General features: G+C 33.9%; 5 protein-coding genes and 1 pseudogene across 6 annotated transcripts; 2 read left to right on the top strand and 4 right to left on the bottom strand.

Annotated features, from left to right (window-relative positions):
* Positions 1–5,170: 5,170 nt before the first annotated feature.
* LOC107637516 (glyoxylase I 4 pseudogene) lies at positions 5,171–6,061 on the bottom strand (annotated as a pseudogene).
* A 1,691-nt stretch (positions 6,062–7,752) lies between these two features.
* LOC107635860 (uncharacterized protein At5g49945) lies at positions 7,753–10,456 on the bottom strand. The gene is made up of 3 exons (XM_088483946.1): positions 9,299–10,456; positions 8,421–8,624; positions 7,753–8,332 (listed from the first exon to the last, which is right to left on the bottom strand). The coding sequence occupies exons 1-3, from the start codon at positions 10,289–10,291 to the stop codon at positions 8,102–8,104; spliced, it is 1,428 nt and encodes a 475-aa protein (XP_088340072.1). The 5' UTR covers positions 10,292–10,456; the 3' UTR covers positions 7,753–8,101.
* Positions 10,457–11,223: 767 nt separating this feature from the next.
* Positions 11,224–12,222, top strand: LOC107637515 (WEB family protein). Its single transcript, XM_016340922.3, has one exon. It carries the CDS (start codon positions 11,438–11,440, stop codon positions 12,122–12,124), a length of 687 nt encoding a protein of 228 aa, XP_016196408.1. The 5' UTR covers positions 11,224–11,437; the 3' UTR covers positions 12,125–12,222.
* Positions 12,223–13,369: 1,147 nt separating this feature from the next.
* Positions 13,370–15,387, top strand: LOC107638492 (nifU-like protein 2, chloroplastic). 2 transcript variants are annotated; one of them, XM_016341794.3, is made up of 4 exons: positions 13,370–13,665; positions 13,761–13,869; positions 14,133–14,443; positions 15,013–15,387. In XM_016341794.3, the coding sequence occupies exons 1-4, from the start codon at positions 13,591–13,593 to the stop codon at positions 15,202–15,204; spliced, it is 687 nt and encodes a 228-aa protein (XP_016197280.1). In that variant the 5' UTR covers positions 13,370–13,590; the 3' UTR covers positions 15,205–15,387. The 2 variants fall into 2 exon arrangements, with proteins under 2 accessions (XP_016197280.1, XP_020976155.1); XM_021120496.2 differs by having other exon boundaries at positions 13,450–13,665; positions 13,770–13,869.
* Positions 15,388–15,822: 435 nt separating this feature from the next.
* On the bottom strand, positions 15,823–19,635 carry LOC107638491 (ATP phosphoribosyltransferase 2, chloroplastic). The gene is made up of 11 exons (XM_016341793.3): positions 19,224–19,635; positions 18,968–19,027; positions 18,500–18,613; positions 18,122–18,187; positions 17,920–18,027; positions 17,747–17,830; positions 17,288–17,389; positions 17,026–17,139; positions 16,861–16,941; positions 16,543–16,662; positions 15,823–16,322 (listed from the first exon to the last, which is right to left on the bottom strand). The coding sequence occupies exons 1-11, from the start codon at positions 19,467–19,469 to the stop codon at positions 16,227–16,229; spliced, it is 1,191 nt and encodes a 396-aa protein (XP_016197279.1). The 5' UTR covers positions 19,470–19,635; the 3' UTR covers positions 15,823–16,226.
* Positions 19,636–21,099: 1,464 nt separating this feature from the next.
* On the bottom strand, positions 21,100–26,752 carry LOC107638490 (Transducin/WD40 repeat-like superfamily protein). Its single transcript, XM_016341792.3, has 17 exons — positions 26,566–26,752; positions 26,326–26,484; positions 26,096–26,250; positions 25,681–25,798; positions 25,470–25,571; positions 25,181–25,337; positions 24,960–25,068; positions 24,770–24,872; positions 24,444–24,594; positions 24,237–24,369; positions 24,039–24,145; positions 23,556–23,626; positions 23,411–23,471; positions 22,743–22,970; positions 22,330–22,414; positions 21,474–21,652; positions 21,100–21,317 (listed from the first exon to the last, which is right to left on the bottom strand). Exons 1-17 carry the CDS (start codon positions 26,632–26,634, stop codon positions 21,232–21,234), a joined length of 2,073 nt encoding a protein of 690 aa, XP_016197278.1. The 5' UTR covers positions 26,635–26,752; the 3' UTR covers positions 21,100–21,231.
* Positions 26,753–27,158: the final 406 nt, after the last annotated feature.

The following is a 27,158-nucleotide window of genomic DNA, read 5'->3' as shown; positions in this document are numbered from 1 at the left end:
TATTAAAAAAATGTAATATTATTATATAACTTGATGATAATTTAAAATAGAACTAATTTTTATATTAAAAAATATTAAATTATCAATTAATATAAAAAAGACTCAATTCACATTAGGGGTGGCAATATGTACCCTACTCGCGGGTACCCAACCCGATCCGCAACGGGTAGGGTAGGGTGCGGGTAGAATTCTCGTGCGGGTCGGGTAGGGTGCGGGTTGAACTTCAACCCTACTTGACCAACCCGCACTCTATATATGTTTATATTATATACTTATATAAAAATATGTTTTAAGTGGATATTGAATCAAAGACCTCTCACTAAATGCAAAAGATCCTTAGCCACTAAAAGAAAATTATTAATTGATAATTTAATATTTTTTTTACATAAAAATCAATTCTATTTTAAATTATCATCAAATTATATAATAATATTGTATATTTTTTGTAACCCGCGAGTAGGGTCAGGTACCCGCGAGTTAAGAGCGGGTAGGATTAGGGTTGGGATATTCTCAACCCGCGGTAGAGTTAGAGTTGGATCAAAACCCTACCCTACCCTACCCAATACCCATTGCCACCCCTAATTCACACCCTATTTGATCCGAAAAACTTACTTACTGTAAATTGAATTGACAATCCTACTCGATCGGATTGAATCAGATTTGATATCTATAAGTAGAATACATATTGTCACCCCGACCTTAGACTTACAAGATTATGTATTTTCTTCAAGTTATTAAGTTGTTACAAAATTTTTTTTTTATGTGTTTAATAAATTTTTAATAATAAAAATATTGAAAAATAATTTTCTAAAATTTTTTATTTTAAAAATATTTTAATATAATAAATAATATTTTATATTATTATATTTAAATATAATTGATAAATTTAAAAATACTTTTAGATAGAATATTTAAATATTAATTATTTTTATTTTTTTAAATATCACTTAACTTTTTTTTTAAGATTTTGCGAATAAAAAAATATATTTCTTCTGCTCTTCTCAAAACGTGCTCCACGTTTGTTTGGAAAAGTCTTGACGGGTGACCCACTAAGTATGTCCAAGTTCCGACAAATAGGAATTGCAATTGCCATTCTCCTTTTTTTTTTTCTTTTAATATAAAGTTAATAGTTTACTATAAGTAGTTAATAATTTAATTAATATGTTAAATTATTTAATTATTTTTAATTAATAATTTTATTTAAAAATAATTATATATAAGTTTTTATTTTTATATAAAAAATAATAATATTTTATATAAATATAATATTAAAGGAAAATATTATTTTAGTCATTAATATTTAATTTTTAATATTTTATTTTTATTTTAAAAAATTTTAAATAAATTAATATTGTTCTACTGTAAAATTTATATAAATAGTTAACAGAATGAATAATAATATAATATAATCATTAACAACATTATTAATAAGTGATATTTTTTACGATAAAAAATATAATTAAGATTTTTTGTAACATTTTTTTTCAATCTCTTTCTTATAAAAAAAATTATAAATTCTATCATCATTTAATTATCGATGTTCCAAAATAAAATAAAAAAATATGTTAGTGATCATTGATGAAACAATTTTACTTATTTACTTATTAAAATAAATATTATTGTCTCTTAAATATGTTAATTGCTCGTATTAAATTTAATAGTAAAACAATTATAAATTTATTCGGACTGAAATAAAACGACTAAAACTCGTTAAGATTAAGATAAAGTATTTGAAACATTAAAAATTGAATTAAGAGTTCTAAGACTTAGGGGACCAAAGCTTCAATAGTTGTAGTAAGTAGCAGTATCCGTATCTTTGATTAGTGTCTTTAAGACACATAAACACATACATAATACATAAAGATATATAAACATAAAAATATACAAATTTTATAATGTATTTAATAATATTTTATATACATTAATAATTTTAAAAATAATTAAAAATAAAAAAATTGAATTTATGTTATATAAATTTTATTTTTGTGTCCCAACTTTAAAAAAAAATACTAAATATATATATTTTATATGTATTTATATATTACTGTATCTATTTAAATTTATATCTCAACAAATAAATAATAAACATATATTATCATATTTAATAATTAATATTTATATCTCAACAAACAAACATAGCCATATAGACAACAATAGTCTTGTCTCTTGGTGTGAACCAAGTTACTGCATTTGACTTCTTAAGGTTTGTTCATACTTGTCGTTATAATATCTCACATTCAGAAGGCCAAAATCATGTCATAATCTATGAAGCACGGACACTTTGCTGGGTTGCCGTGTCGGACATATTTTGGATACGACACTCACAGACACTCGTTCGACACGCGTGTCTGCTGTGTCCAAATCGTGTCTCAATAAAAAATAAAATTTTTTTCTCCGGACACACTTGGACACACCTAAATACCATCACGTGTCAGCGTGTCCGATCTTATTCTTAATATATATTTTTAAAATAAATTTAGATATAGTATATATTGTTATTTATTAAAACAAAAAATGTTTTAAATACTTGATATAATTAAAATAAAATATTAAAAATAATTTAAAAAATTAATTTATATTTTAATATCAATAAAATATTAAAATATCATTACGGTTTATCTAAAAAATACTTTATATTTTATATGTATACGTGTCCCCGTATCATGTAAAATTTTAAAATTTGCGTATCGGCATGTCTCGTGTCGTGTCGTGTCCCGTGTCCGTGTCAGTGTCCGTGCATCATAGGTCATAATAGTTGCATTATTTTACTAATTAATTTGGGTACATTTAATGGAAAAAAGTGATAGATAACGGTAAAGGCAGTGGATGAGCAGCTTGAGGGTTTGAATGGGAATGAATTACATGTGATGCAGTGTACGGTTAGTTCGTAAATTTGCTGACTTAGCTTAGCTTGATATATATGGATAGCGTCATATATAGTTATCTAACCCTAACTCGAGCCGAATTGGCTGGTTTCACCAAAAATACCAAAAAGTGAATTCCTAATCAATTTTTGTTTAGAATTTGTTTGAAAAGTATTTGAATGTGAAAATTTTTTTTTAAAATTATTTTATTTAAAATTTAATTTTATAGTTTGAAATGATTTTAATATACTAATAAAATAAAATTTAATTCTTTAATTTAAAATGGCATAGACTCCCCATACTCAATTAAGAGGTTGCGGGTTCGAGTCTTCTATCTTTCCAAATTTTTAGCCAATGAGTAATAACTCAAATGGCATAGTCTCCCCATACTTAATTAAGAGGTTGCGGGTTTGAGTCTCCTATCTTTAGAAAAAAAAAAAAACTCTTGCATAAATTAATTTTTTTTTTATAATTTTGTCTTTAACAAAATTATTTTATTAAACATCTATTTATTTAAATAAAAATATTTTTGACATTTAACATGTTAAGTTAAATTAATGTGAGAATGATTTTAAAATTAGATTACTTTTAATCTGATTTGTATGAAAAAAAATGAGAATTAAAATTAAAAAAAAATTTAAAAATTTATTTTTATTTATTTTAAAATAAAAAATTCCAATTCTTAAATAAATTTTAATTTATAAATTTCCAAACAAACTCTTAATATTTATACAGTAATTATTTTTATAAAAATATTTCTATATAAAAATAATATTATAAATTATTAGATAAATTAACATAAATATATTTGATTAAATTATTTAATAATTTATAATATTATTTTCATACGAAGATATTTTTTACAGAAATCACATATTTATAATAGACAATTAAATATGTAATTAAACCAATCAAATTAGTCAAATTCAGTGAAAAGAAATTTAAACTACACCGACCTAACATTTAAAATTGGCTCTTACACTATGTTTGGATGTTTGATGGAAAATGAGAGGAAAGAAAATGAATGGAAAGAAAATGAGAGGAAAGAAAATGAGAGAAAAAGTGAATTTTTTTGTATATTGTTTGGATGAAGAGAAAATGGAAGGAAAGAAAATAAAGAGAAAATATGGATGAAGAAAAAATTACTTTATTACCCTTATATATATTAATTTCACATAATGAGTTAAGAATTTTGCTTTTTATTGTTAGAAGGGTAAATATGGAATTAACATTCTTTAGCCTTCTCTCTTCCGTTTTCTTTCCAGTATTGAGAGGAAAAAAATTATATGGGTCCCATACCAATTTTTTGGTTTTCCATCCATTTTCTCTTGTGTTCCAAACAATGGAAAATGGGCTTTTCCACCCATTTTCTTTTCTTTGGTTTTCCTTCCTTTCAAAATCATTTAAACCAAACAATGTGTTAGAGAATAAAGCAAGGGTCTTTGGATTTTAATAGCTAGGTTTTATCCCTGTCACATTGGCATTGTTTCTTTAATTTCTTTTTTTTTTTTATCAAAGATATAAGACTCGAACTCATTGGCGTTTCTTTAATCTCTTTAATTTGATGAGTTAATTCATTTACATGATCGTCCTTAATTCTTTTTTCTTTGTGCAGCTAGCTAGCCATAAATAAGTGGCCTGTCATATATAGATATGGTCAGCTTTTTAATATAAGTTTTTTATCATCATCAACCATTAACATTAGGATATAAAGATACATCAGATCAACCCAATACTGCTTCTGACTGCACATATTAAACAACTCAATGACCTGAGATCATACTAATATTGCATTTATATTCTGAATCTTAATCTCACTTGTACTCAAACAACCATAGTAGGCTACGGACTACATTCCAATTCTAGAAGAGAATTTAATAATATTAACTGTGTCCTTGAAAATAATAATATTCCTAACTCAATTTTAATCGTCCAAATAATCATCATATACATACATTAATAATATTGTCAACCAGCGCAAATAAATTAATATACAAAATCATACTAAACGAACACCAAAATGAATTATCAAAATTAACTACCAGAATAAAACACATGTTAAAATATAAATATACATAAAAAATAAATTGAACAATATATATATATTTATACACAAATATATTAATGACTAATTTTAGTAGCTAATTTTTATATAATATGCAGTTGGATTTGGACATCCCTAATTTGATTTTTTCTGTGAGAATTATTCAAATTAAAATTTTATCTTTTTCTGTGTCTTTCTGTTGTTATGTTTTGTATTCAATTGGCAACATATGAGATGAAAAACATACTACAATTGAGTCCCATGGTTAAAATCAATAAATCATGAATTTTGTACAAAATGATAGCATTGGCTATATATTTGCATTGACTCCTAGGCTCCACACATATATAATTACTAGAATATAATACATACATAAACTATAAAAAAATTTTCAAGTGTACCGTCATATCGGTGTTTCAGTTATTTTTAACCGTTGATCTTAATTACAAAAATATATATAATATATATAATTAAGATCAACGGTTAAAAATCACTGATAAATCGGTACCACGGTACACTTGAAAATCTTCCTAAGCTATAATAATATGTTGATTAATGTTAAATTGAAATCTTCAGCATATCCATGATGAGCAAAGCACTTGGTGGTAGTAGTAGGCGTGCTAGGCTGCTTGAGAGGGCATGATGGTAATGAAGAAATTGGAAGAACAGGGAGGTTCTGACAGTTACAGATTTCAATCATGTAACCGTCAGGGTCATGGAAGAAAAGCTGATCTACTTGGATCCCACCGTCTTCAACAACCGTACTCACATACTTTATGTTCATCTCATCCAGTTTCTGCATTATCACGCTCATGTCTGTGCACTGAAACGATATATGATTCTCTTTTGGATTTATGGCTCTTCTTTCCACCGGAATCTTATCTGACTCAAGCAGGTGTATTCCAATTCCGTAGTTGAATAACCAAGCACCTTCAAAGTTGAAAGAAGAAGGCCTCTTGATGAGGTTGAATCCCAACACATTCTCATAGAACTTCACAGACTCACTCACACTCTTGCATATGAATGACACATGATTCAGTGCAAGCAAACATGATGATTCCGCTGCCATTGATCTCATGTCTCTCTTTCCCCAAACACCAAGATTATGAATCTGAGAGAGCACCACAAAATTGAACTTATTTAATATATAATTATTTATCTAGCTAAATTTGCGTTACGGATAAGTACTAATAACAGATACACCTCAGCTAAATTTCTATTTTATTATTGTCAACAACCAACTACAATAGGTCAATAACCTGTTTCTATTACGAGATGCTGTTATTTTTGACCCATCATGTCACCTATATTTTTACTGTCTTACTGCAAAACGTTATCCACGTTGTACTACTCTTTTAATAACATAAAATCCAACTTCTCTTATTTTAATTTTAGAGTTAAGTACGATTTTGATTCTTAACATAGAGGTAAAAAATTTATTTCGTCTAACCTTTTTTTCGTTACAAAATGGTCCCAAAAATTTCAGTTTATTTTAAAATCGTCTTTTTTATCAAAATTTTTTATTTTTATTACCATTTTACCCCTAACTAAAAAAAAAGAAAAAGCGTAAAGGAAAAGGGAGGGGGGGTTCGGGAAGAAGAGGGGGAAGGGTCCTCGCCGCCGCCGCCGCCACCACTGCTCCTCGTCGTTTCCGCTGGATCTCACCGCCAGATCTCGCCGTTGTTCCTCTTCCTGACTCGACGTCGATGCCAGCAGATCCGCGAAGGTGGACGTCGTGCGCCGCTCGCCGTTTCTGCTCCTCCTCCTTGTTCAGCCGCCGGTCGTCGCTGCTCCTCGCCGGTTTCTGGTTTCTTCTGGTTCTTGCTCCTTTTGCTTCTGATTATCAATCTAGTTTCTGTTCTTTTGTTGTTGTTGTTCTTCTGATTCCGTTATTGATTGATTTTTCTGAGTTCTGAGTTATGGGTTTTTGTTTTTCTGAGTTTTGGGTTCTGAGTTTTGATGATGATGATGATTTTCTGAGTTTTTGGTTCTTGTTGTTCTTTTGTTATTGTTGTTCTTCTGCTTCTAGCTGTTTTTGTTGTCGTTCTTTTGAGTTCAGATGATGATTTTATGAGTTTTGATGATGATAATTTTCTGAGTTCTGAGTTCATTGGTGTTATTTTTGCTTCTGATCTGCTTCAGCTTCTGGATTCATCTTCGCATTTGGTTGATTTGGGGAAGAAGGGGAATGATATTTTCATTCGAAAGACGATTTTAAAACAAACTAAACTTTTAGAATTATTTTATAGCGAAAAAAAAGTCAAAGATAAAATAAATTTTTTACTTCTACTTAGAAACCAAAATCGTACTTAACTTTCATTTTATTTATAACTAAAAAAATCCCTTTTTTTCTCTTCATTTTTTGACATGTCCTCTTTAGTTTATTTTCATTATTTCATTTATAGCTAATCAAAAGTATAGTTGGCCCACATTTAAGTTATATTACAAACCTTTTGCGTTTCTGCATCGTTTTAGGCCTATTGCACGTTTAAGCCCACAATTTGATCAAGGGAGCTACAATATGGATTCGAAATATCAAAGAGTTCAAATCATGTCTTATATATACAACAATTTATGACAATACCAAAAAAAAAAATATACAACAATTTATGTTTAACTGCAAATTCTCAAATAAAAATTTTAATGCTCGATAAATTAATCTTTAACTTATCAAATTAAAAAATACCATTAAAAAAAAGTTTAAATAGCATCGTATTCTTCTAAGAAACTACTACATTGAGTATGGATCAATAAGGGTTAACAGTGGATTAGCAACTGAAAGAATGTTCTTTCTTTTTCTTCTTTTCTCTCAAATTAGAAAAATAAAAAATAAACAAAACAACGAAAAGCAAATAAGGAAGTCCATTTAGGCGTTGTCACAATATGGATTTTGGGCACGCTGTCAGAAAAAGAAAATGAGGATACAACCTTGTCCAAAAGCCAGAAAAAGGTTGCTTGAAGTTGTAACTAGGAGCTTATAGGCAAATGTTTCTAAAATCGACAATTTGGTACATTGCATATCCGCCATAAGGTGGCCACGCCTATCTAGCTTAGCTTCTTTAGAAGAAATGCCGACTAACAAAAGTACACTGCCCTAGTTCTACAAAAGGCAGGAGACCCAACTACAAGGTGGGGTGGGGATGGTCTTCAACTCTACTCGTGAGTCATCATCAAACACAATAACGTTAAATAATTAGGCACCGCGAGCCATTTTCATCCTTGGCATTGCCTTTTTCATTTGGCGGGCGCGCTCTTTCGCCTCCTTCTTTCGAATAGCCTCCGCACTGAGCTTTGCCTCAGCCTCCTCCATCATCTTTTTCCTCTCTGCTTTTCTTCTCTGCATGGCCTCTTGCTGAGCATTTCGGAGTTCTTTTTGAGCCTCTTGAGCAGCCTTTTGTCGGGCCGTCTCCGTCTTGGACCGAGCCTAAATAATGCACACGATTCAATCAGAGACCAAAGACAAATAGTATATAAAATTTTCAATCCAAGCATGCATATATTGATAAACCCACCTGAGGACTTAATTTATATCTTCCGATCAAGTCAATGTAATACGGAACAAGAGCCACCAGTCGAGTCATATCAGCCATATTTTTAGCAGACGGAAGCGCAAACTTGAACATCAGTACCTTCCTGTGTCTGCCAGGGTGTTGGTCGGAGAAATGCAAGGATATTAAACTTTTCCCATATTTCTCAAAAGCTTTTTCACCAAACACCTGCAGCATTGCATTCATTTGAAGCAGTAAGAATAGGGTAGATGATACCAAGACACACATTTCACATGGAAAAAATTAAACAATTACATGATCCTAAATAGAATGAAGTACTAAATTAGCAAATTAGAAAACTTATATACTAAAACTTTAAAAACCAGCCGCATTTAGAAGGAGGATGTAATGAGAGACAAGCATGAATGCATCATACATAATATTCCTCTGAAAATAACTAGACATATTATTAGAAGATTTTCAAGTGTACCGTCATACCGGTGTATCAGTGATTTTTTATAATTAAGATCAACGGTTAAAAATCACTGAAACACCAGTATGACGGCACACTTGAAAATTTTCCCATATTATTATCTTGTTATTAGTAGAAGCAGCAGCAGCAGCAGTAGTACTACAATAGATTACAAGTATATTCCTCTAGCTAATAAATGAACAAATTACAAGCCTTAAAAGTCAAACTTGCATTCCATTTATCCTTGGGTTACAGGGTATCCCTATATGTATTAGCACACCTTGAATTAGAATCATAGGATACAATATATAGCTAAAGAGCAACCCTAAAGGGAGTCTCCGAATGCAGATCAATGCTCATTAGAATTGAAATTCTTACCACTAATCGAATCAAACATGAAAAGCTAGATAAAGAAATCAAAAGATGAAACCTGATCAATGACAGCATCGGTGATCAACTCGCCAGCAACTTCCTTGGACTCAGAAATCACAGCCAAATCGTCAGTAATCCACTTGCGGCCATTTGGGGCGGAGACGAAACCGGCGAACCTCTGCAAGTCCTTGACATCCTTGTGCATGGCCTTGGCAGCCTTCTTCTTGGCCATGGCGAAGACCACGTGATCCATGGCGTCGTCGTTCATGTAAACCTCGAAGCTGATCTCGTCCCTGGTAGGAACCACCATGTTGTAGATTCTGGCGATGAGATCGTGGCGGCTCTTGAGCTCCAGTGTGGCCAGAAGGCCCTGGCAGTACCTGCGGCCGCTGGCGTAAAACTTGAAGGTGGTTTGTCCTTCTTTCAGGAGGAGTGGAGAGTCGTCGCCGCCATCGCCGATGCCGAGGAGGCTGAAATTCTTCTCGAAGATGGAGTCCTTGGCGGCGAACTGTGCGGCCCAAGAGAGGGCTATGTTCTCGTTCTCGCGCTTTCCGGTGAAGTAGTTGATGGCGAACACGATGAGGAAAGAGATGCATACGATCTCCACGGTGAAGGAGCGAGGACGCTTGGCGTCGGGTTGGGTGGGAGGGGAAGTTGGATCGGAGAGGGAAGCATTGTGATCGGAGGATACGGGATCGGCGGGAAGGTCCTGGTCGGGAGAGGGGTGTTCGATGGGGAGGCCTTCGAATTCGTCCTCGTCCCAGAAATCGAAGGTGGTGGGCGGGGGTTTCGGGAGATCGGAGGGTGCGGGTTTTGGATCGGGTTGGGGATCGGCAGGGGTAGGAGGAGTGAGGTCAGTTGTGAGAGGTTGGGAAGGTGGAGAGCGGAGAGTGGTGGGATCGATAGAAGCGTCTTCGAATTCGTCGTCTTCAGCTTCGAATCCCTCGAAGTGGGAATCGCCGCCAACAGCAACCAGAGAGAGAGAGAGAAAGATGCATAAGAGCGTCAACAAGTACAGCAACCGGCGACACCGTTGGCTTCGATTTCCCATCGATGGTGATGTTGAGACGACGACGGAGGAAGTAAATCGCAGCAGAAACAAAAGATAGAGAGACCTACAATCACAACTTACAAAGACTGATGCTTCGTCTCTCAAATCCGGATCCGGGTTAATGCCTTACCCGACGCCCAAGGATGAACACAATTATTTTTTCAAAATTACTTTCAATTTTTATACTAAAAAATCCAATCTTCTCCGGATTATATCAAATATATCTTTAAATTTTAAATTTTAAATATTTCAGTTAATTAAAAATTAATTTTATATATTTTTTAATATATTAATAATTTGAATTTCAAATTTTATTTATACTATTTATTATTTGTTTAAATATCATTAAATTGATAGAAAAAATTTAAAAAATAACTAAAAAATTTTTTTTTTTTAAATGAAGTCAAACAAATCCTTAATCTCCAACCACTGCTAAATACTAATCAGGTTTTTGTAAGATATGATATGAAAAGAAGATTGATAAGTGAAATTGTAGAAGTTGAATTCTCTAAAGTTTAAATTTTACTTTAAAGAATAAAGTGTGATGTTCTACTCTTAAATAATTTTTCTTTTATATTTATTTTTAGTCTCACCTATGAAATTAATAGTGAGAGATCAAACTTTATTTTCTAACGGAAAATTCAAACTTTAGAGACCCAAATCCGAAATTGTGAATCAGATCGCATTGCTTCCACTCCTATTAATGTTGTTCCTATACACGTATGAAATATTACCAGCAGAGGCAGAGATACATTCTAAGCCACTCACTCACCATAAGATTTTCTTCAATTTCTTTCTGAGAAAATAAATGATTTAATAAATAAAGGAAGACGGATGAAAAATTATACAAGCTAGGATAGATAACTACCTTTGTAATAACTTAACGGTTAGTTTGGTGGTGATGTTCATCAATCAATCAAGATGCACATACACCAAAACAATCTGTGTGTCTTATTAAGTAACCTTCAAAACTCAACCTCGATTCTTTCTCTTCATTCGTATATTACTATGGTAAGCTAAGCTAACTACATCAAATTAAGATTGAAGTGGAAGCAAAGAAATCAAATCAAAACTACTGACCTAACCCCCAATAATATTAATGTATTCCTCTATAACCCCCTCTCTTTTCTCCTTCAAACAACAACAATGGAACCCGCCATCTCTACGCCTACGCATAATAATGATTTCAGCTCCACCATCGACACCACTCGTCCCTTCACCTCCGTCAAAGAAGCCGTCGCCATCTTCGGCGAGCGCCTTCTCGTCGGTGACATGAACATTTACTCTCCAAAGCCATTCCCAGACCCTGCATCTTCTCCTGTTCAGCAACTACCACAGAGTCCTATCATGAAATCGAAAGAAGTAGAGGAAGACAACGGCGTTGTTCTTGATACATTGAAGAAGCTGGAGGCAGAGCTTGAAAAGACAAAGGCGGAGTTGAAGCTGCTCAAGGAAAGAGGGAGTGAGACGGAGGTGGCGTTGGCGACGCTGAATGCAGAGCTCCACAAGAACATGTCCAAGTTGGCGCAAGCGGAGGCCGCAGCAGCCAGGAAGGCTGCGGCGGCTACAAAGACGGTGAGGTTTGAGATTGAGGAAAAAGGAGGTGATGAAGATGGAAAGGAAGTAGTGGATATAATAAGAAAGAAGAAGGAGGATTCAAAAACATTGGCTCATATACTGAGCCTTGGAGAGAATGATCATCTTCTATTCGGAGGAGGTGGCAAAAGGAACAAGAGTATGAAGCAGAAGCCTATTATTCCCCTTGTAGGGGATCTTTTATTTTTCAAGAGAAAGTCTTCTTCTACCAATCCTCTTTATGCTTCTCCTTTTTAATCATCAATAATGTATATTCATGTTTGTTTCATTTCTTTGTTTCTTTGGGGTTGGACAAATGTAAAATCTGTACTACTTTGTATTTTCTTTTGCAACTTTGTCTCTTTCTTCTCTTGTTATGGGATATGTCATGCTCGTAAACATTCAAGTTTCTTCCTAGTTTTTATCTTTCTTTTAAAAATGAGTAAATCGCAAATCAAACCAGTAAAACTGAAATGAAATTAGTCGAACCGCCACATTGCAAGATTTTGAATGAACAGTAATTTTTTATACCTTTTGTACTCTTTGCTGTTGTTTTCGTTTGTTTCTAGTTGTTGCTTACGAAATCTTCTTCTGATTTGTTTGCAGCAGTAATTTTCGCAAAGAATGCGATTGAGACTTGAGTGATGTTCAGAAAGATTGGAAGAGACTGAGTTTTATGGAAAATTGGTTTCGTGCTGAAAATGTAATGTTCATTATAATGTGCCTCCTCCTTCGTTGTTGCCATTTTCTTATTGCGTTTTGTTGTAATAAAAAATTTTGGTGGCAAATTAGTTTTTGAAAAATCATTACTTTTTAAATTGATCTATGAAAGATTTTTTTAATCAAATTTGATTTTTAAAGATTTTAAATTAATCATATTAATTTTTTCGTTATTTTATTGATGAAGTCAAAATTTGCTAATATCACACATTAAATAATACTCCAACACACACTTAAGAGTCTTAATTGACTATTAACATAATAAAATTATGAAATTAGATCTAATTTTATAAACTAATCATGTTAATAGTCAATTAAAATTTCTAGATGTATATTAGAATGTCACTTAATGTGTCATATTAATAAATTTGACACCATCAACAAATAAAATGACAGAAGAATTAATAACATGATTAATTTAAAATATTTAAATTACGAATTTAATTAAAAAAAATTTTAGAGGCCAATTTAAAAAATGAATGATTTTTTAAAAATTAATTTGACTATTTACTTTTCATAAAATTAATGAACATGTTATTCAATTATGTGCCCTAATTTTAGAATAACAAAGTTTTTCTCATTAAGTGATGCTCATATAAAGGTTTAAATGCTCATAATTATTTAAATTAAAGATAAAACAGATTGAGTAAATAAAAGTAAGTGACTGTGTATAGAAGTAGCAATATTTATCTACTTTTAGTTTTGATAATATTTTGTGTTGAATATTGGGCTTGGAGAAAGGCCCATTGACTAAAGAAAGAAGCCAAAAGGCCCAAAGCGAGCGAAGGGAACAGAACGGCGAAGAAGAAACGGAACTGATTCAATTGGCTGCTGTTGAAAGAAACAACAGAGAAAACGCAAGAAAGAAATCAAAATCAAAATCAAAATCAAAATCGTTTGCAAAGGCAAAACCAACCATAACCAACAAAAACCCTATTTAGACCAATCTCGAAGAACCCTGATTAGACTTGTTTTGTTCTTTGGGAAGAAAACAAGAGGCACCGATGCAAGCTGTGGTGCTCAATACTCAATCTCGTTGCAGAGGCCTCGAGCCTCCTTCCTCCTCCACCTCCCAAAAGGTTTTCTTTTTTTTTTTGGCGTTCTTATAATTTCCGATATATAGTTATAATGATGATGATAATTCTTCAATCTGAAATATGAATAATAATAATAGGGTTGGCAGTGGCAGCGCACAAGCTTCTTCGGGAGGAGAGGTAACCTTGCACGCCGCACTTTGTGTTCTTCTCTTCGGATTCGTTTGCCCCATACATCACGGCGCCATGGTTAGTCAATTTATTTATTTATTAATAGATTCTAGTTTTGAACTTCTTTTTGTGAGATTTTCATGGAATTCAAGTTCAGTAGTTGGAATTCTTGATTAATTAAAATTTGCTATAAAACGGCATAAGCTTAATAATTGAATCATTAGGTTTTGATTGGTGCTTTGCCTGTATAGATTTCCTTTAGTTTTGATTGAATTTGGTTGTACATATTTCCTTCCTTAACTAGGAATAAAAGTTGTCTTCATTATTATGCTTGTGTTTAGTTTTGAGGGCCGTTGCCACTCCAAATCCAGCTGTCGAGTTGCCGTTAACCGCAGAAAATGTAGAAAGCGTATTGGATGAAATTCGACCGTATCTCATCGCAGATGGGGGAAATGTGGCTTTGCATGAGATTGATGGCAATGTTGTGAGGTTGAAGCTACAGGGAGCGTGTGGCTCCTGTCCAAGTTCTGTTATGACAATGAAAATGGGCATTGAGCGTAGATTGATGGAAAAGATACCGGAGATATTTGCAGTGGAACCCATTGCTGATGAAGAAACTGGTCTTGAGCTCAATGAAGAAAATATAGAAAAGGTTAGTTCTGTTTAACATTGTGATATCGATATTCTGGCATAGAATATTAATTTTTTTGCAGTTGCTTATTGACAAACCAAATAGACTAATTTTGCACTTCTGCACGCATAAAAAAGAACTTTGAGAAAGGGAACGACACATGATGGATATAGAAAAGGAAGGCATATGTAGTATATTAGTACCCTTATTGGACAAAGACTAATGAATGAAACTGAACAAGATATTGTTCAAGTTTCTTCACTTTCCAGGACGTTTTCGGAAATATCATAGCGTCTGCAATTCCAAGAAGAAAAACACAAAGAACATTAGTGGATGATAAACACTACTTTATATAAGTTTATTGCAATTGTCAAATTTCGGAGATCATTTGCAAAAATCAAACCATGTACTGTCTACTTGGTGGGAATGGGATGATATCTCTCAACTTGAGTATGTGTATTAACTATGAAGATGAAAAGATGCTTATGTTTCTTTTACTTGTTTATATTTGATAGTATGTTAATATTGATTGTCCAGTAACATTCTCAAATGAAAGGTTCTAAGTATTTCATATTTGATATGCGGTTTAGGTTCTAGAGGAAATAAGGCCATACCTGGTTGGGGCAGCAGATGGATCTCTTGAATTGGTAGGAATTGAAGAGCCAATTGTAAAAGTGAGAATCACAGGTCCAGCTGCTGGTGTCATGACTGTACGTGTTGCTGTTACGCAAAAGTTGCGAGAAAAGATACCTTCTATTGCAGCAGTTCAGCTTTTATCATGATTTGGCCGCTAAACACAACTATCATCGGCATTGGATTCTTGTAATTTTTCGTCAGCAACAATAAGTGTTACCTGTGAAGTGATGTATATGTATAGTATATACGTAGCTACAGGATGGAACTGTTATCGTGTAAATTCAGTATTCAAATGATTTCATATCCTGAAAGAAGCCTTGCTTTGGTTATGACTTTGTCAGCTTCCTTTTTTCTTTTCCTGTTTCTCATCACTAGTCTCATCATTAGTAGTTGTTTTACATGCGCACTAAAATACTACGTACACACCAGAAATCAGACACCAGCGTATCATCTATTTGCATATATTTATATATATTTTTATGTACATGTTATTAATTTTTGTATTCTCTACTCTTAATTAGTTCAAGACTTGAGGTGATTTGTCAATTTTTTTTTTTGGTGTAACTCAGCATGTGTTTATCATAGCTGGTTCTAAACTCGGAAAAACGAGAAGAATGGTGTTAAGCTTGTGATTACCACGTTAAACTCTGTCCATTTGAATTTATTGACAGTTGGACACAATACGATGAGTCTTTGAATCTATACATGGTTTCGTTATGGCATGTGAAAGTCTAACATAAAATTTTATCACATCTCAATACATGTAAGGTGGCAAGAGAGAAAAGGTCAATTAATTCGTTGCCGCTACAGTAAAATATAATAGAAAGTTAAAACCAAAGCTACATTCCATAGCAATTGAACCTTCAACTTCAACTCCACTTTTCCAACTAAAGAAGTAAACGAAAAACAAAGGCTACCAAGAAAACGAACTCGCTTCTTTATCCATATTATTAACAAGTGCTAAAGAGACAAAAAGGAAAAAATACAGGCTTGCTCGCTACAAAACTTCCAACCAATATCAATCCAGAAGTTGCTATAAATGAAGATCAAGAAATGCATTTTTAGTTTCTAATTCTGAACGTTGGTGTACTTTGCAGCTTTCATCAAAGTCGATGCGCTTCTACGTCCATAGTATATGAAAAACGTTTCATCCATTGATCATAAATCGCTACAGTCCAAGTTTAGAAAGTAGCTGACGCCATCTTGGAGTTTCCTCATCAAAAATGTAGGTCAAGGGTGATATAAGAACGCCACTGCCACCAATCTGCATTAAATGAATGTAATCAACATAAAAATGAGTATGAGAATCATAGCCAAGTCCATGTAGTAATGCTAGCTACTGCTAGTGGCAGTAATAAATCATGTAGACTAACATTTTATCCCAAACCAAATATAATTGGGTTATTTGGACTCGTGTCATTCAGAATAACAAGGCTTCATATGAAATCAAAAACAGATGCTTTGAATATAATTTAGAAACTCACCGCTCTCAGCTGCTGTATAGACTTGTATAGTGCCTTCTTAGGTACACATATCACTATGGCATAGTAGTCTGCTGTAACCTTCCCATCCCGTTTGCAAAAAACAGGACTTATAGTGGGTCCCTGCAGAAGATAATCACATGTTCCTCTTAAAATTGAGAACAAATTGTAGTGAAAAAATAATGATACTGCTCATGATCACAGTAGTCAGTAGATAGTATATAACAAACTTTGCTAACGCAAAAAGCAAATGCTGTAAGGAAAGCCACCACCAGCGAAAAAAATGAAAAATGAAGGTAAGGTGCTCATTCCGAATCGCACCTGCAACCCAGATAATGATGGTTGACTCAATACTCTCTCGGCTACTTCCTCTGCACTGCTACCCCTCATGTTTGCAGTGACCTGCCAAGTCCAAAATTAGCAAATACGATGAAAATGGCATCAAACACTAGATTTTGAGCGATGGAAATAATGAATTCTATGCACCGTAAACTGCCCAATGGCCCTCAGATGTGCCTCTAATCTTTCTAGTATCTCATGTGTCGTTTCTAGTACTCCTGTCCGTTGGATCATTGATTTTCTGCTTGCAACAAGAACAGCCTGGTGAAAATTAAATTGTCAGATTGAGAGATAATTTATCAAGGCAAATGCAGAAGCAGTCATCTGGAGGCTGGAACTTCCTAGTGTTAAATTGAAACTAATAGATCATGATAGTCAAGGCAAAAAATAAAAGTTAATGATTGCTAACCTGGCTTTCCAACACAGTTCCACCTTCAATTTCCTTCAAATTATTTTCTCTCAGCGTGGTCCCACTACTCACTAGGTCTAAGATGGCATCAGCAATTCCCATCTAAATGAAGCAAAGGCAAACAAATCAACCAGATAAATATCATGTCCAGCATATGGCAGCAGCATCATTAAGACGGACGCAACAACAGTTGATTACTTCATTCCAGAAACAATTGACCAAAATTACAAACAAATGAATAAAAGGGTAAAGGTTTCATATGGCCAAGCAATTAATTACTTCACCTCAACCATGTATTAAGATGCAGAATGAAGATATAATATATATCAACAACTGAGACATCACAAACCCCAATGAGTATGAAAAACTGTTAAGTTATAATGCAGCACAGTCCATTTTATGGTTGATAATAAGAAAGCATAAACAAAAAACTTCGTATAAAACAAATACTGTTCTCACCGCAGGTGCTGCCTCCAGAGCTCCGTCTGCAGTTGAAAAAGTCACATGCGTAAGTCCATTCTCCCTCATGAATTTGGGACCCAGCTGAACAGTAAGACAAAAGTTCAAATTAGATTTCCCTTTCTAAATGTAAACGATAGCATAAGATTAGAACTGTCAATCGAAACACGTACATAGTTGAACCCAGTAGCAACTCGCAGAGGCTTGTCTTCGGTCCATTGAGGCATCTTTGATAGCTCCTCTAGGGAATTGATATTCTCAAATATTCCATATTGGGGAATCTGGAATGAGAGAGAATACCCAAGACAATTAAAATTTCAAAAAGGAAAGACAAGCAGAATCTAGCAGGTTTGGAAAAATGTTATTTTTTCTCACCGCAAGAGATAAGCGGCAATCACCATACTCCAACGCCTCATGGACAATGATAAGATCTTCATTTCCCTGAGGACAGAAAACACATAAAATAAAACCTTTGGCACTCCTGTATACCATGGGACATTAATCCGAAACTAGAATCAAGCTTTAGGGGAAAACACATTCTCATCTAGAAAATTAAAAAAAAAAAATAAAAGCATGCTTGAAAATTGCTATCTTGGCCTCGTAATAGAAAAAATAAAATCAAGTTTTAATACTTCATGAGATGAGAAACAGAAGAAACTATTTGATGCAAATGGCAACATTAACCATAAGAGAACCTTTGCTTATATTCAGAAACAGAAAAGGCATATGATGGAAAAGTTCACACATACTCACCTGGCCATATTCACTGAGTGTATCAAGACCGACAATGCCCAGGTCAAGATCTCCAGATAACAATTTTCTTACAATGTCTTTTGGCCTTTGAAACCAAACTTCTAAGTTGGACAGCTGCAAAGTAAGAAAACTGATCAATGATAATTTAACAGCATTAGTGGGAAACAAAACAATTCTGGCCATCTGCATATGCTACAACATCCTCATAAACAGGCATTAATTACATTCTTGATTTATTCCTCCGAAAAAGAAGATTACATATATATTACAGCCAAATAGCTTTAAATCAATTAGCATGAGACCAAAACACATATAGTGAAGCATGGAAGACAGCCCCATCAAAAGCATAAGCAATGTTAAGTAAGAAACTAGTCATAACTTGAGTAACCTATTCTTAGAGTAAGATAGAGTTATGAAGCTCAAACAATGCCATAGTGGAAAAACGATAGGAGAAAGAAAACAACAAACCTGAGGAATTTCAGCAACATATTGCCTAGGATTAACCTGCTTCACTGACAATTGACAATTCTTCACACACCAAAAAAAAAAAAAAAAAAAAAAAAAAAGAGAAAATCAGTCATAAATTAACAAAAGATAGACATGGAATTTCTAGCATTAGCAAATAACATATACAAACTACCAAAACTCTCAGTCCTAGTGCCAAAGAAGCTGAATTTAATGAATACATTATAAGTAAGTGAAATTGGTTTGGAATATGATATACCTTGAGGAGTTCGAGAGTGTCGTTGGACATGCGACCCTTGCTAGGCAAGCCGAGACGGATCTCCTTGCGCTCAGAGGAGAGAGGAGAGCTTCCATTTAGGACGTTGACGTTTGAGGGTTGCGGAATTGACAGCGAGGCGTAGCAGCTCCAGCTGCGGGTGGAGGTGGCGGTGGCGGTGGCGGTGGTGGACTTGACCAAAATATGAAGTGGCGTGCATTGAAGGTGAAGTTGAAGGCTTAGATTCATCCTTGTCCGCGCAGATTTAGATTTCGTCTATTCTGTCTGTCTCTTGTGTGAGCGGGTGTGTGTGTGGCGACTCTACTTGCAATTCTCGGCAATAATGCGACTTCACTGTACACCAATCACCAATACAATATACTAATATTGAAGTCTCTTTTATTAAAAATGAGTAATACTAAAGCGATAATAACATAAATGAAACAAAATAAAAAAAAATTAAACTATTTAATGAAAGAAATAGAGCAACCCAATTACCTATATATTTGTAGAGCACGAATACGAATTATCATAACTGAAATTACAAATACATGCAAACGCATACACAAAATCGTCCTATCGTAGAGACCGAAAATTTATTTTGTTTTCGACTTTTTTTCACTACAAAATAGTCCCTCATCGCTGAAACCTTCGGAACCATTTTATAGCGGAAAAAAAGCCGGAGACAAAATAAATTTTCGGCCTCTACGTTAGGAACCAAAATCGTACTTATATATATTATATATATATACAAGATTATTAATTTAGTAACTAATTTTTTTTTTTTTTGATTTTCCATGGTATCCCCCAACCCGACAGGTCAAGAACTAATCCGTCGCGGATCTGAACTCCATTTAAGAATTAATTTTTTTTTAATTTGAGTCTTTTAAAATGAGAAAGTTAGTAAAATGGTAAAATAAAAGGTTAATCACCATTAATTTTATAATTTTTATGAAATGTATGTCCTACTATCTTAATTTAAGAGTGATTAACTCTTCATTTTATCACTTTATCAACTTTCTCACTTTAGAAAATTTTGATCCCTAATTTTTAGTATACACCTAATATTTTGTGAAAAATATTAAGTGGATCAAAATAATTTTTGTTGACACAAATTTTTTTATACCGTCGTTGTATTCTATTTAGATAACTCGTGGTTGGTTCATATACATGAAGTATAGTTGTTAATTTATACTTTGATAAAGTTACTTTGGATTTTCTACTCCTAATTGGTTTAGGTGATTCTTCACTTTTTCTTTTTCTGGATAACTCATAGCCTATGTTTAAAGAGGGCTTGCTAAATTATATACAAAGGTGTAAAATCCTTTTATATTACAATGCTCATATAAAATGATTAGCAGACTTAGCATACTGTAAAAGTGCATATATTGCAAAATAAGTTTAAAAAAACATCAAATTAACTCAAATAAGATTCTTGTGCTATTTAAATTTGTTCTTCTTTGAGACTTCATATTGTTCTTGAGCTTACTTGGCTTAGTGGCTAAACTGTTCATCTATTTAATTATTAGGAAGAAACATTCTGCGTTCACAATTTGTTTTCAACGTCAATCTCAATAATAGCATAATTTAATTTGTACGCACGACTAATATAAACATAAGAAATTATACAAACAACAAATTATATATTTATATATTATGGCAACAATTCTTAAGGGTTAGATGTAGGCGCATTTTTTTTCCCCATCTGGTTATAACTTTTAACTCTCCAGACAACGTCCATTGTATTCCTTTAATAATAATTTTGAGAGTTTTTTGAGAATATAAATTCCAATGATGGTGTTCAACTAGAGATTTGAAGATAAATGTAGAATACAAAATTTATGCACCATTACAAGAAGTTCCCACACAACACATAAAATTAGAAGAAACTCGCTCGCCAGGTGCTTTTCTGTTTAACAAATGGAAGAACAATTTAGTGATACAATTACATGTTATATCAATCAGTTTCTCTCCATTCCCAGATGAATGTGTGTTTAGCAGAAGATTATCCTTAGTGACAGTAAAGCTTAATGAGTTTATCAGCACCCGCTGTAAATAACCAGGGCTGTCTTGGGTGAAATTTACAGTCTAATATACCTGAAATGCAGACAACTCCAACTAAGATACAAAAATGTCTTTATAAATGTTGGCATATATTCAAATGCATCACCCAGAAAAGACATGTAGAATGAAACAGATAAATGAAAAGTAAAAAAGGGGCTATATATAAATCGTAAATACTGCAGGTCTCACCTCTCCCATCTGAACTTGTATGCCCTCGCAGAATTTCCAGCGGAACAATAAGAGGATTTTGATTGAGATCGGAATAAACCATTCCATGAAACACATATGCATTGCAGTCATCTGAACATGAAGCAAACAAGGGGTATGAACGGTGGTAGACCACGTTGTTGATATCTTTTGGGTGACACCTGCAATGTTACCAAATTATTTAAAAAAGACTGTCATTGAACTAAAGTACAGAAATGTGAAATTTCTAAACCAAGCTGTTGCCAAGAAATAACATAACATAGCTCATTAAGGAAATGAAAACTTTCTCCAAGAATCAACAAGCAAAGCATACTGACTTCTGTATTCTCTACTCCGTTTAATCTTTGCAATTAATGGACTTTTGTCCTATGTAATGGGTCTTAAAGTGTAACAAATCCCCATGATTGTTGAGAAAAAGAAAAACAACGGTGGGAGATTTTAGCATATCACATTATTTTCCAACATATATTGACAAGAAACCGAAGCAGAAGTTGACACCAAACTCAGATTTTCAATATTACGAATTTTTACCATAATATAAGATCAACACCAATATGGCACATCCATGACCAAAAAATACCGATAAACAGAGATAATATAGTTCAGTTTTATGCCGCCCACTATAGAATTTCTCATAGGTATATTCCTTAAGCACTTTCATATTGCCCTTTACATTAAAGCAATTCTTGCATGCATTCAGGTAGCTGTATAGCATATACTGTATAATATAAAGGCATCAGGAAGAAGATAACTACTCTATCACAGCACAAGTTCAGAGCTGCCTCCAAATAATAATAATAATAATAATAATAATAATAACAATAATAACAAAACTTACTTGAGAGTTTTATAAGGTTTAGATGAAAGGTCCATGTCAAACCAACACAGCTTCCCTTCTTTGCTCCCAACAATTAAATTATCACCTATAAACAGAGCGTACAAACAAATAATTATGATAAAATAATTTCATTTTTATGAAAAACTAACTGATTATGCAACATCTGCATAACAACAATAATCACACCTGTCTATCTGGTGCAAAGCAGATTAATAACTTTTCAGAGGACTTTCCCTCTTAGACATGATGAGATTGGGAAGCTACAGTTTACTTATTTCTATGGTTCTCTTTTTTATTATTTTTTAATGGCTTAGGATATCCTTTCCTCGACTCCTGTGTACTGTTTCTTCTATAAACTAATGAAATTCTCTCTTTTGTTATCAATAAATAAATAAATAAATAAATAATCATACCTCCAGGATGAACCGCAATAGATGAGGCTTCACGGAGCCCAGTATCTAGCTTCTTTATGAACTTTCTCTTCAATAAATCATACACACGAACACTCTGCTTTGTACAAATAAAGAAAATGGAACGAGATGGATGGAAAGTTGATCTAACAGCAAGTCCGTGTAACTTGAATGGAAGTTTTTGTGTAAGCTTCTTCGATAAGTGGTGTATCAGAACTGCTCTTGATTCACGTAAAAAACAAGTCAAGGAATAAAAAAAGCAGCCAAGCCTGATTTAAATATTCAATTCCAAGTTACTTTTAATCCAATAAAGAATCTAAGATATGCTAATTATCTAACACTTTATTGAACAAGAACCAGCATAATACAGTTAGTTTTACATAAGATCCATCAATCAGATAATCACATAAAACACAGTCATAAATGCCAGCAAATAAAACACTAAATAGGTGGAACTACATGACTAATTATTACCAAGCCTAGCTAGTTCTATTCATGATCATTAGCTGAAAAGTCAGACAGACATACAACAGGAAAATACAGAAACTGAGCATGACAAAGTGAAAATCAAATCATCACTTTGGCACATGTATTCATCCTTGTAAAATAATAAAAGGATGACAAATAAGGAAAGTATCACTTTCAGCTTAGGCAGCATTCAAAAAGGATATCTGCTGGCATCACTGTCGAAAAGTAGTCACCTTTCCGGTGCCATTCTACAGCAGTAACAGTCTGCATGAACACATAAACTATAGTTTATACAACTATAATAAAAAACTTCAGACAAAATGGATATGCAGATGAATATGGAAATACCTTAAAAAATTTTAATTTTATACCCCCGTGTTTATCATCTTGAAGCCATCTTACACTAGTTGCTGAGTTGCCTACAAACACACAACATGATCAGGAAAAAAAAAAAACACAAATCAGGTTGCAACATCAGAAATGAAAGCATTTTGTACACATTAAGTCTATATTCTCCCAATATTAAAGAATGTTAGCAATAAAATCAGACTGACTTTGTCGTTTCTAAGACTAAATGCTTATTTTGGGGCCCTAGTCCACTTTGAGGCCCTAAGCCTCTCATAAGCATTGTCAAAAATCAAAACCTTTATTTCCAGAGAGATTCTGTTTTATTTAGCATTTTTCTGTGTAGGCCCCTTTTTCATTTGGTATGTGGAATTTTTTTTTTCATTTTTTGATATGGAAGTATGATGCAATGTATGGAATCTCTTAGATCATTCTTTTGGGTTTTGAATAAGTGTTTAGAATATAACCACAGAGCATAAAACTGACCAGAATCATCTGATGGTGTAGATGTGTCAACCGAGAGAAGCTCCTTAATCTTTTTCTGTTCTTCGTCATCCCCCAAGTGAGTGTTCAAGATAAGTACATCTTGCCCCCTAAAAGGATATTGGTTAGTGATTTATTTACACAATCAAGGCATATATCGATTATAGAGGAAAACTTAACATATTGGAAAACTGGACCTACAAGGAGACAGCTAAAATATGAACATCAGGCTGAGGATTCCAAGCAACACAATTAACAGCTTCACCAACGTCCCATCGTCTAAGACATCTGCCAGTTTCAACCTCCCAGATACGGACAGTTCCGTCACTTGAACCTGTTCAGACAACAGAAAGTCAGGAACGACACCTTGATAATTGAGACCAAAATTTATGTCATCAACATCCATACCTGATGCAATCCACTGCCCAGAAGGTTCAACAGAAATTGATGTGACTGCATCTTCATGGCCTTTATACTCAATATAGCATGATGTGGGATAAGGTTTGAGCTCCTTTCGACTTGGAAGCTTTGGCTTTAAGGACTCGGGATCAATATTGAGCTAGAATAGGGGGGAAAAACAACAAATAAATTACATGTGCCCATCCTATATACAAATTAATCAATATATATACACAAATGTAATTCCAAAATAAAAAGTAAATTGAAAATAATATAAAAATAAAAAATAAAATTTCTTAACCAAAAAAATTCTTCAACTTTTATATTTCACTCACACGTTTCTTCCGAACTCGAGGACACAAGTACAAATCCAAGCAACGTTCAAAGCAATCCTTCATGGCATTCTCATAGGCAGGGATGCTTCTCATAGATGTAAACCTGAACAAAGTGATATTTAATTAGTTATTTAGTTTAACTGAAGAAAAGAGGGAAATAGCAAAGAAGCTGGCCATGAGAACACGATACCTTTTTGGAATAAACTTAGGACGATCTTCTTCATACATCAACTGATAAGAATTGATCTCTTCCTGGGTTGGAATGTATTCTAGAGGAGGATTATACGACTCCTCATTGCCTAAGAAGAAAAACAAGATTATATATCACACAAGATATCTCAAAGAAAAACCAATATCCTCTATCAGTGAATATTTTAACTTCAAACATGGGGCATTGCTCAATTATAATACCGGGAAGTTTTTGCTTTGGTGCAGGAATGTATGCCAAATGATTTGATTTTTCTGTCAAACCAGAATCATCTTCCCACAAGAGATATGGGCCATCTTCCTCCTTTGGTTTGTCAAAGGTAATTAATCCCTTGCGAATTGCTCTAACATACTGCACAACCTGTATAATCATGAAGCGCGTGAGTGGTAATAGAAACAAATAAAGTTTCTTTGTCTCTCCTCTAATATCTCAACTCCACAGCAGTTCACTCCTTTCACATTATGCTTAAAGCACAAATTAAGGAATAGTTACCTTTTTAGCTTCCCACTTTGAAGGTATAAACCTTCTTTTTGGCTCAGGTGCATTAGACAATGGATGTTTGGCACCATCCCATTTAAACCAGTCAACATAGTCCTGTACATTAGCAAAGAGAGACCAATTGAAGAAACAAATTGCGATTGAAGTCTTATTCACAGTTGACAGCCTTAAGCAAAAGATAAAACCGGAATTGAAAGTATCTGACCGGATATGGATTGAAGTCAGCATGTGGTGCCCGATTCTTGAGAAGTCTACGGACGAGTTTGACCTCATCTTTCGTTAGCTCCACTTCCTCGTCATTGTATTCATCATAGACTTTCCGCCTTAAATGTTTAAAAATGTAGTAAAATCAAACATCTTATTCTCTAGAAATGAGATAGCATAACATTAACATTAAAATTTAACATTTTACACAAATATACTAGGAAGGTTATTCCCTCCTAAAGCATCCGTAAAGAGCTCAACATTGCAGCCCAAGACAACAACAGTAAAACTTTAAACACTATAGCCATGAAAAGTTCAAAACGAGCTGAATGAAAGAAATTGAAAAATTGGAATCCAGTTTGTGTGCAGTGTATCAAGTGAATGCAATAACAAAAAAAATGGAAAAGAAGAGAGACCAATTCTTAGAGTCATCAACATTGGCGAGGAAGGAGCCCAATTTGTCCAGTTTATCTTTCTTCTTGATCTTCTTCCCCTTGATATCGTATCCAATATGAGGTTCGTCATCATACCAGTGGAGAGGGACATCCCCTACGGTATTTCTGGGAGCCACCTGTCAAAGGAGGAATGCATGTGAGAATCTTGAGAATGAAGGTGGAAGAAACGGTTATTGAATTTTGGTGCGGACCTCGTCCTCAGAGGAATCGCTCTCTTCCTGATGGAGTCCAGAGCTGTCACTTTCACCGTGTTCATCTGGTTCACTGTCATCCCCAGCTGCGGGCTCCGATTCAGATTCAGAAGGAGAACCAAAGGAGTCGCCATCGTCGTCGTCGGCAGCAGAAGAGTCCTAAAACCGAGAAAGAATAATGTATGTGAACGATGTTAATTGAGAAGTGGCACCGAGAGGAGTAGAGGATAGAGAGGATACCTCGTAAGTGGAGTCGGTATCGGAGTCAGAAACATGAGGATCCTCTTCGTTTTGCTTCGTCGGAGACATGATTGAGAAGCGGCAACACGAGTAGGGTTTTTCGTTTTCAGCGCAAGCGGCAACTAACAAAAGGGTTTTAGGCCACTCTCCCTTACTTGTTCAGTTGCAGCGCCACCAACCACGCACCCACCCGCAGACCCGATCCGGAAACAACCAATAACACTCGCCACCCACAATTACACCATTTTTTGTGTCAGGCCCACACTGACAAAAAAGCCCGGATATTTCAGTTCAAAATGGTTAAGATAATCTGACCAACTTCAATTAGGAATCAATTGAGTTAGCTGAAATCGGATTAATCCTAATTTAAATTTGATCTTAAATATATATTAGGTCTATTTTTTAGATTCTGATTCGATTTTAAATAGGGGTGAGCACGGGTAGCGGGTACTCGATTATTCGTCCGAATTCGAACCAACTAAATTGGTTCTGAAATCAACGGGTAATCGGGTCCAACCCGAACCAAATCGATGGCTTTTGTTAGTGATGGATTCGGGTTTCGATTTTTAGGGTGCGAGAACCCGAACCAACCC

This window comes from Arachis ipaensis, chromosome B4 (genome assembly GCF_059453495.1).
Source record: "Arachis ipaensis isolate K30076 ecotype BB chromosome B4, ASM5945349v1, whole genome shotgun sequence".
In the NCBI taxonomy this organism is placed as follows: domain Eukaryota; kingdom Viridiplantae; phylum Streptophyta; class Magnoliopsida; order Fabales; family Fabaceae; genus Arachis; species Arachis ipaensis.
Note: the sequence above shows the minus strand (reverse complement) of the source record. Positions and strands in the feature narration are given on the sequence as shown.